The sequence below is a fragment of the Heliconius melpomene genome, chromosome 17 (genome assembly GCF_056956725.1).
Source record: "Heliconius melpomene rosina isolate 202511_hmr_F chromosome 17, ASM5695672v1, whole genome shotgun sequence".
In the NCBI taxonomy this organism is placed as follows: Eukaryota; Metazoa; Arthropoda; class Insecta; order Lepidoptera; family Nymphalidae; genus Heliconius; species Heliconius melpomene.
In genome coordinates this window covers 3,212,679-3,222,494 of record NC_140405.1, presented here as the reverse complement: position 1 = coordinate 3,222,494, position 9,816 = coordinate 3,212,679, and the positions used below count along the sequence as shown (strand labels likewise).

Sequence of the window (9,816 nt, the reverse complement as noted above, 5' to 3'; positions counted from 1 at the left end):
GCACAAGTAAAATGAAATCCCATTCATTGAAAATCGGATAACATTACTACAATATTATTAAAAAGAAATTTTCCTTTACAGATTATTTATTTACATGCAATATGCAATATTGCAATATGAAATAGTTCAACTTTAATATTTTAATAATGTGCCTATGCAATAAAGAATTTGATATTTTTATTGAAAAAGCGTCTGATTTCCTTTTTGAGTCAAATAATTAGAGTAATCATAGAAAATTAAATAAAATAAATTATTTAAAATACGAACAACACGTTGCGAGTAAAGTCATTTAATCATTTATGATTATGACATCATTATAGAAAAAAATTGATAATATTTTACAGTATTATTTTATCTAATTCTGTAACATACAATATTTTTATTTATTAGTGTTATAGACAAACCATAGAAATTGAAAGTGAAACCATTCGCTACATGTCAATGTCAGAAAAAAATATTTCCAGGTTCAAACTTCAAAATTTTTTAAAGTAGTTTTGATTTGTATAAAATAATACTGCTTAAAATAAAACTGACATTATGAAAGTTTATAAATACCATAGTATGATATGGTTTTGTACTAAATAGTTCATTTAAAATAGTATTTATACATATAAAAATGAATATTATTGGAAAAACAGCATCTCTTATGGGTTATGTCTTACGTGCTGCTTGTATAACACACTGTGCTCTTGAATACGGAGGAGATTTAGTTATGGTATGTTACTTACATATTTACTTTTTTAATATCATACTAATAATATATATAGGTCAGTCAGTAATTGTATATTTCCATTTCTTCGCTCTGGTGTAGGCAAAGCGCGGCGTTGAGGTCTGCCACTGGACATGGCATGTATCCAGGATTGGCCAGAAAGTTGGAAACGGAGTGTCTTAACATTAGGTTCCCTCTGCCTATCCTGCTGTGTGCAAGATACAGTATGAAACTGATTTGATTTTATTCTAATATAAACATGAATGTAAGTTTGTTTGTTAGACTTTTATATCAAAACTACTCAACTGATTATTATGATGTTTTATGCACATTTTCTTAGAGGATTTTTTATAAAAAAAATGTTTTAATTATTTTTTCCTTTGGCTACAATATAAAAATAAATTTAAGCAAAGTTATTTTTAAGTATCTAGTATATAATAATGAAATAATATGGATTTTTTAAGTTGTAAAGCTATTAAATATGTATAATTAATATTTTTATATAATTTTTAATATTTCAGTGTTCAGGACCTTCAATGGAGCCGACATTAGAAACCAATAACATATTATTTACTGAACATATAACACCACGACTGCAGAGGTTAAAAAAAGGTGATATCATAATAGCTACATGTCCTACTGATCCCAAGCAGAATATTTGCAAAAGAATAACTGGATTGCCTGGTGATAAAGTGAGAGGTCATTTTCCTAGAGGTAGTCAAGTAGTTCCAAGAGGTCATGTATGGTTAGAAGGAGATAACACAAATAATTCTAAGGATTCTCGAATATATGGTCCGGTGCCGCTAGGCTTAATTAGAGGTAGAGTTGTGTGTCGAATATGGCCCCTCAATAAAATAACTTCCCTGACTGAATATTAGCTTAAAAGTTGAATATAGCAATAAATTGTTAAACATAATTGGTTTTCTATACTTGTTAATAATTTAGTTTGCAAATTGTAAATAATAAATATTGTTGCTCAGTTTTTTGTTTTTACTTATTTTTTTTTATTCAATTTATTTATAATTCCTCTAATCTAGACCATCAGCCATCTCAACCATCATTAATTCTCTGTTTATACGAAATTTATACAGTGTAAAAATGGGGCATAGATTAAATGAATAGGCCATTAAATTGTTTTCATTGCTTTATATAATAAATAATTAATATATTTTTCTTAATATTAAAAAAAATAATTTATTATAATAGGCTTGGGTTAATTTCAATTGTTGTAATTGATTCTGGATCCAGTACTAATTGTACATATCTCTGCAATGGTGTTGATATACGAACAGACATTTCAAAAGTGTTGCTGAAAAAAAAGATTTTATTACGTTTACACTGTATCCACTATATAGCAGGCTAGGCAGATAGAGCGCCTAGTGATAAGACACTCCTCTTCCCAAATATCGCCCAATTTTCGAGACGTTAAGTGCTGCTAATCAATGCCAAGTTTTATCTTGTTATCAGAGTAGGCAAATAAAAACAATTCATTCCCCAGTCGGGAATAAACTCACAACTCTGTGGTTTACAGTCAAACACTGTGCCACTCTGCCAATAAATAAAATTTTGCAAACTTACACATTTTTTTACCCACTTAAAAGCATTTAGCAGAGAATATGTTTTAGTGTTCAGTCTGGCATTTATATGTATTTGTTTTAAGTTGTGAACAATAAATAATACAATATTAATAAAATAAATAAATTGTGTAGTCCACACCAAGATATTGAAATAAATTAAAATCATCAAAATACTTACGAATTATGTAAAACCATAACAATATTGCCTTGAGGAGTAACAAAAGCAACATTATTAACGTGACCTAAACTTAATCTGGTAACTTCAATCCTTCGGGAACCTCTAGGGACGAATTTGGAGAAGTGTCCCATGGCGTAGAACATTGGCTGTTTTATGAATTCATCTTTATCGCCGTAAACGAGGATAGGTGCGTCGACGTAATTGTGCGCCCAATTAGGTCCGCCTGTTTCGTCGAGGCAAAGGTTCCAGTCTAACCAGCCTACCACGTGATTGTTTAAATCCTTGAAAAAATATGTGAATTTATTTTTGGATATTTCTTTTTATGAATTTACATGTGTACTTCACACTATATCTCACATATGGTAAGGTAGGCAGAAGGAATCAGCTTTCGGAGCTCAACGTTGAGCCTTGTCTTCTTGCCATAGCGAGGATATGAAAATAATACCTCTCTCTGAGTAGGACTCAAACCTACAACCGGTGCGATTATAGTTTTATAAATAAACTTTACAATAATAAAAAATCGTATAAAAATTTGAAGTGTGTTCGATTAACGTTACAGTATTTTTATACGAAATGTTTGTGTTTTTTAATCAGTATAGACTGACTACTGTAATACTAAATTTAAAACACATACAAATAATTGTAATTACAATAACACGCAGTTAGTCATTCGTCACTTAGTAAACATCACAACTAAAATAAAAATGAAGAAAAATTACATCAATAATGTGCCTTGCATATCTGCCGGCGCGTTCCCAAGATCCAATCTTAACACGCATAATGTCCCATGGCATCGGCCCTGAATTATAATTAAAAAAATCAACATATTCTTTATTCAAATAGATAGTTGTTAGAACTTTTAAACCAACGAATGTATGTCAAGCTTTATATTTTCATTTCCTCGCTCTGGTGTCGAGTTCCCACTGCCTACGCTGCTATGTATGGCATAAGTAGGTACAACGTCACGCCGATATAAGAATTTAAATTTTAATAAAAGAAAAATATGATATCTTGTTCTTCTTTGATTTAAGAAATATATACTAATGCTGTATCCCGTACATGGCGGGATAAGCAGAGGGAATCTGGGAACCTACTGATAGGACATTCTGTTCCCATTAAAAGAGTTTCGTTCCCAATTTTTCCGCTGAATTCTCGACGACATACAATATAAAATATTTATAAAACAATAACATACAATATAAAAATATGAAACTCAAGAAAAGGAGCAATGTTATATAGAATTAAGTATACCTTCACAAGCTTCAGTAGAAAGTAAAATTTTATCGGGATATCTGCCTTGAATATTAGATAGAATACTTGCAGGGATAAAGTTACCATAATAATGTATCGCAATACCGTCCATATAATCTATTGATTTAGGATCTCCCGCCGCCATCTTTAAGAAACAAATATTAAAATTTTTTTTAGTCATGTTAGCTAGCTTCTATGTCCAGGTAGGCAGAGGGAACCTAGTGTTAAAAAACTCCTTTCTCCACCCACTACCATTGTCAAAACATTTTGCATGTTGGGTGGGGGAACTCAACGGCGCATTTTGTCTTCATACCAAAGGAGGAAATCATTATAATTAATTCCCCTGATTGGGAACCAAACCCACAACCGGAATTTTTATAGTTATAGGCTGTGCCACTGTTCTACGAAGGACATTAAAATTGTCCAGTGAAACCGAATCTAAATCCATGTTTTATTTGAAATAACATTTTTTGATTCGTTATGTTTCTTATCTTCTTAAATGTTATTTGAAAATTTTAAAAAAATGTTCAAAATGTAAATTTTAATATTCAATTGCAGTTATTATATATTTAAGAACTTCAGATTAAACTTTGCTTTGTATTTCTAATTTATTTTGTAATACTTACTCCCCATAAATAAAGATCTATAAGGTATCTTTGGTCATCTACAGCTAATATGAGAGTTTTGTTAAAGCGAGAGTTTCTTATTGTTGGACCAAGGTTATTAGCAACCCAACGACCCTGCAAATATAATGTAAAAATACATATAAACTTATAAAATAAATTATAAATATTACTTACAATTACCTAAAATGTTATTAATATTAAAGCTATCTTACTGATATACTTATTTTGAACGTTTAGCTAAATAGAACGGTAAAAGTAATATTTTTTTCAGAATTATGAGTGTTTTCTCTCTACTTAGAGCACATAAATATATTATGTTCCCGCCGAATTTTAAAGGCATTGCGTATTGAGTGGCGCAATTTACAATCGCGCTTAACCTCGTTACTAAAAGGAGAAACTGGAAATATTAAATGTTTTATGCTCTCGAGTGGAAATCCCACAACCTGTTGCGTTTACATTTTCACGCTTGTACCTCTGCGCCACGATTGTCCTCATAAATGTACTTTACAGCGGAATTTAATGCCTTTATCTGCCACACTAATGAAAGAACAACATTATATCTAAATTATAAATATATATTAAGTATATTAGGAGCATATCTGGCAATGCCAAAAAAAAGAAATATTTTGAATTATAGAGACATATTTAACTACTATTACTATTTAACTTAAATCTGATGTGAAAAGGTTATGTTTTTAATAGTTTTACAGCAAAAATTATTTAGATATACTTAATTATAATATTTTATTTCTTACCAAGTCGGATGGGAACCACCCTAAAGAATTAAAGTCCACAAATGGCACAATTCCGTTAATAGGTTCATTAGTTGTAGTGAGCGCCCAAATATTCACTTCTGCTTTTTTATATTCTTCCATAAAACTAGATTGTGAAAATTACAATTTATTTTTTGTTGGTTACTCCTATTCATATTATAAGTAAGTATACATTATGCAATTAAATACTTAGAAGGCACATGTGATCCGACATCCATTTATGGATAGGATGTAATAACAGGTATGAATTGTGTTCCAAACTTTCTTACCGAATATGATAATCCGCGTACGTTTGATAGAACTCTGGTTTTAATTGCGCAAACCCTGTAATAGCTCCATTAGTTTTCATCCACACCGGAGGCGACCATGTGCTGGCCGTTATTTTTATATAATCCGTGGCTGCTTCCTGACTTTGTTTTATCATTGGCAACTGAAAATGGTAAAAATTACCATAGCATTTAAAAGTTAATTTATTTCTGTATGTATTATTTATTATATTATTAATTGGGTGGTTCCTTTTAATAATTAACTCTTCTTAAGCAGTTATAATGTAGCACATGAAGATTGTTGGTTCAAATCGTATGTAGGTTTAACTTACACCAGGATGCAAGAAATAGAGGTGTTTTTTTACCTAATATATGATACTATTTTTGGGAATTAGATTGTTAGGATTAGAATTAGGTTGTTATTAGGCTGTTCCCTTATTATAAATAACACCAAACAAAAAGGTATGTTACCTTATAAAAATTATCTTCATCTGTCAAAGAGAAATTAGATAAAGCTTTATCGTTTTGAGGATATTCGTTATAGGTGTACGGGTGCGTGGAGAAATCAGCGCCGCCTATCGGGACACGGATCAGATTGTATTCTATTCCCTCTTTACTGAAGTACGAACTGAAACGAAAGGGTTCGGGGAATTTATAATATGACAAAATGCTACACAGAATACAAACAATTATTTAGAATAGAAAATGTAATTTGTGAATAATTTTTTTGTTTAATAATTGAAATGTATTTATTTAATAAAAATTTTATACATAAATCCAAGCTTTTTCACTATTTCTATAACAATTTATTATTTTTAAAAAATCACGGCACCTAAATATTTATTTTTAAACAAAATACATGAACATAATAAATTAAAAAAAATATTGTCATAATCTTGACCTACAGTAAGTAGGTACATGCACATACATACCTTTACGATAAAGAAATATTATGATAATGGTAGGTATGCGAGCATTCTTTACAGATATAAAAATAATTGTTATTAAACGATAATTTCAATCAATCGATTAGATTGGGAAAAGAAAATTTAACAGCATTATTATATACCTACACGTAAATATTTATTAGGATCTAAAATTACATATTTATAACAATATATATTTCAACCGTACTACGGTATTTAAGTTTTTTTCTTAATATTAAATAAAAGACCAGTCGCGGCGCAGTGGCTTTGCGTGCAACTATAAATGCGACTGTCACTCAAGGAAATGAAATATTTAATATTTCCAAAGCACAGCGTTAAATTCCGCCAGTCAACACGCAATGCCTTTCGAATTCGGCGGAAAGTAGAAATGAGGAACAGAAGTGTCTTAACGGGAACAGTGTTTTAACACTAGATTCCCAGGTTCCAGGTTCAGAAGCTTTAAAAACCAGTTAAATAGGTAATCAAGGGCATCGTGGCGCAGTGAGGCGTCGACTATATACTTAGAAGGTTGGTTCTTGTCATTTTTAATTTCTTGTCTTCACGCTAGTTTCTCTCTGTCTGACTATTGAAGTATAAAATGGAAGAGAAGTGAGAAGTAAAATCTTACTTGATCATATGCCTTTGGGTTCGATCGGATAATTTACGCCAGTTAATAGAAGCTGCGTCCGTCACTGATCCACCGAACCCTTCTATAGTCTGATATCTAGAGTTAGCATTAACAATGTACGAAGCCTCGCTCCAAAATCGTGCTGAAATAGCGTACATAATAGGTAATTAGTCAATTAGATTGATATTTATATCTAATATTAAAAGCCAAATATAACATATTTGGTCATTATTTTATTTATTCATAGTTTTTATTTTAAAAATACTACAGGTTTAAAGCAAGCCTCGACAAGCGTAATGTTGGACGTTCTTCGGATCTAAGAAGGGTAACGACATTCGTAAAGCAGCTGGTAATGGCTGGGTGCGAAGAGCTGAAGATCGAGCTCAAGTGCTCTTCTCAAGTAAGCTCTATTTTTTCGTTACACTATGTCATAATATAAATTTAAAGTATTACTGTATTATTCAAAAGCCGACAAACTAATATTTTTTTTTTTTGTAGAGCTTTTATATGTAACTATATTAATATCTACGTTTTTTTCATAACCACCGAATTCTTGGGTCATGAGCGTTGAGAGATGAAATTCAACGCCGCGCTTTGCCTCTTGCAACTGAGATGTTGGTATGTTTAAAACTACAAAATATTGTAAAATTATAGCCTTTCATATTCTCACCTTGGGATGAATTTGAGGAGAATCCCCTTTCATTATTATTCGTATATCCTAAGCCCCAGCTGAGATTACCAGTTGTTTTTGCAAAACGCTTACCAGCCTGCAATCAATTGAAAATAATATTAAACATTAAAAACAATATATAAAACCATTTAGTCGTGGCGCCGGTCAGTGTGACTGTAAACCCGGGTTTAAAGTTCGATTCCCAATTTAGCAAATGAAACATTATTTAATATAATAATATTTTCATCTTCTTCGTTGTAGTGTAGAGGCAAAGCAATTGAGCATTGAATTCCGCCACTTAACACACAATGCTTCGAGATTTGGGTAGAAAACGGGGAACGAAGTAGATCCTAGCACTAGGTTCCCTCTCTGTCAGTTGCCTACTTTGCCTTGCAAGTGATCACGGAACAGCGTGACGTTAAAAAAAGGAAATACTTACGCGGCTACTTGTATATGCCACATAAGTTCCTCTTGCTGGCTCTATTCTAGTAATAGTGTCGCAGTACTCAGCATTGCAAACGCACACTATCGATCTTCCTTCTACACCAAGATTTCGTGCATTACATGGTTGATCTGAAAACAAAATACTTTATTCCTTAATTTTTAGTCTAATTGGAGAACAACTGTAGAAAATAAATTATAAGTACAATTTTAAAAATATTTTTTATTATATACTTACCACATTTGACAATTATAAGAAGCGCTGATATTGTAGCAATATAATATAAAATATTTGCCATCTAAAATTAAAAGAATATCGATTAAATAAAACGCTTGCAAACATTTGTATGTATATTGTACATATAGAAAGTAGCGGTTGCGTAGCTATGTCTTTTTCTTTATGACTAATTACTGTTTACTACTACTACTACTGTTTATTACTAATTAATGTTATTAGTATGAAAGAAATTATAAGTGTAGGTCCAATCTTTATTACCATTGTGCCATAATATTAAGTTTGTTTAAATGGATCACCAGAAAACAGAATTTCTAAAATTGTTGTATATAGTAAATATAAACTAAAAACATAAAAAATGTAGGTATTTAACCTATTCATATACATTTGGCTCACTGAATAAATAACTTTTTAAATCTACATAAAAAATATTTAAAAAATTTGAACCACTTACCTTGCTTCGATTGGAAAAAAAATAACATAATTAACATATTATTGAAGATAATACGATTTAACTTTGGTGTGTCAAATTATTATATTGCAAAAAAAAACAGAATCAATGTCATTACTTACCGTTGGCAAGAGAATTAATTACAGAAAACTTGGTCTTTGATTCAAAATAAAAGTCGTGTTACAATTGATTTTCTTATCATATATACATATTATCTTTGATTAATTATCTTTATACAGGAGGGGGCTAATTAACATTCGATATTATAACATTCTATTTAATCTTAATAGTTCCTACTACTTTAACACTGAATGCTTTCTTAGTCTTATTTTATATCATTTATATATTTAACTAACAAAATAATTACAAAAACCTAGAAAGCCTACAGAATCTAGAACCAAAACATCCCGTTTTCGCTTTCCACCTGATCTACATTGACCTACTCCTATATGGGGAGGAAGATAAATATCCCATCGAGTGGTAATCGGACCCTCAACATAGCGATTACAAACACCGAACCAGAGCGCGAATATCCTTCAAAAAAGTTACAATAGAGTTAACAATGGTCTCTACTTTCTCATATTGGAAATATTCACAAGTTTGAACTCAATAATAAATTATCAAGAGTATATTTTACGAAATATTCTGTCAGAATTTTGTTTACTAACTTCTAAACGTATCACTTCATCATGATTTGCGTGAAACAGAACCTCCGTGACATACAACTCTGCTTTCCATTTTCTAAAGCTAAAAAATTTAGTGTTTAAGAAAATCAGAGCTTTTTCTAATTTATTTTGCTAAATGTCAATCATAGACACAACAATTTTGATGAACGTAATTCTGTTTAATACAAATATCAATTCTTAATAATTCACATAAGCTATGTCGCGTACTAAAACTTATATTTATTAATCTTTTTAATTGAGATTTGGAAAAGGTATATATAGATAAACTATCACAATATTTATTAAAGATGCAAAACAACCGATTAAACAATCAAAGTAGATTATATAAAAAGTGTATATTAATCAATGTTTCTTATCTCGTAGCACGCGCCCCAAATTTAGCAACAACAAAAGGGTTAA

At 30.6% G+C, this 9,816-nt stretch overlaps 2 protein-coding genes across 2 annotated transcripts; one reads left to right on the top strand and one right to left on the bottom strand.

Annotated features, from left to right (window-relative positions):
• Nucleotides 1-415: 415 nt before the first annotated feature.
• On the top strand, nucleotides 416-1,688 carry LOC146529850 (mitochondrial inner membrane protease subunit 1). The gene is made up of 2 exons (XM_085200169.1): nucleotides 416-715; nucleotides 1,231-1,688. Exons 1-2 carry the CDS (start codon nucleotides 617-619, stop codon nucleotides 1,585-1,587), a joined length of 456 nt encoding a protein of 151 aa, XP_085056295.1. The 5' UTR covers nucleotides 416-616; the 3' UTR covers nucleotides 1,588-1,688.
• Nucleotides 1,689-1,840: 152 nt separating this feature from the next.
• Nucleotides 1,841-8,946, bottom strand: LOC146529849 (lysosomal acid glucosylceramidase-like). The gene is made up of 13 exons (XM_085200162.1): nucleotides 8,854-8,946; nucleotides 8,284-8,344; nucleotides 8,044-8,177; nucleotides 7,605-7,701; nucleotides 6,935-7,076; nucleotides 5,852-6,008; nucleotides 5,384-5,544; nucleotides 5,097-5,220; nucleotides 4,342-4,455; nucleotides 3,716-3,860; nucleotides 3,184-3,263; nucleotides 2,465-2,745; nucleotides 1,841-2,018 (listed from the first exon to the last, which is right to left on the bottom strand). Exons 2-13 carry the CDS (start codon nucleotides 8,342-8,344, stop codon nucleotides 1,907-1,909), a joined length of 1,608 nt encoding a protein of 535 aa, XP_085056288.1. The 5' UTR covers nucleotides 8,854-8,946; the 3' UTR covers nucleotides 1,841-1,906.
• Between the last annotated feature and the right edge of the window lie 870 nt (nucleotides 8,947-9,816).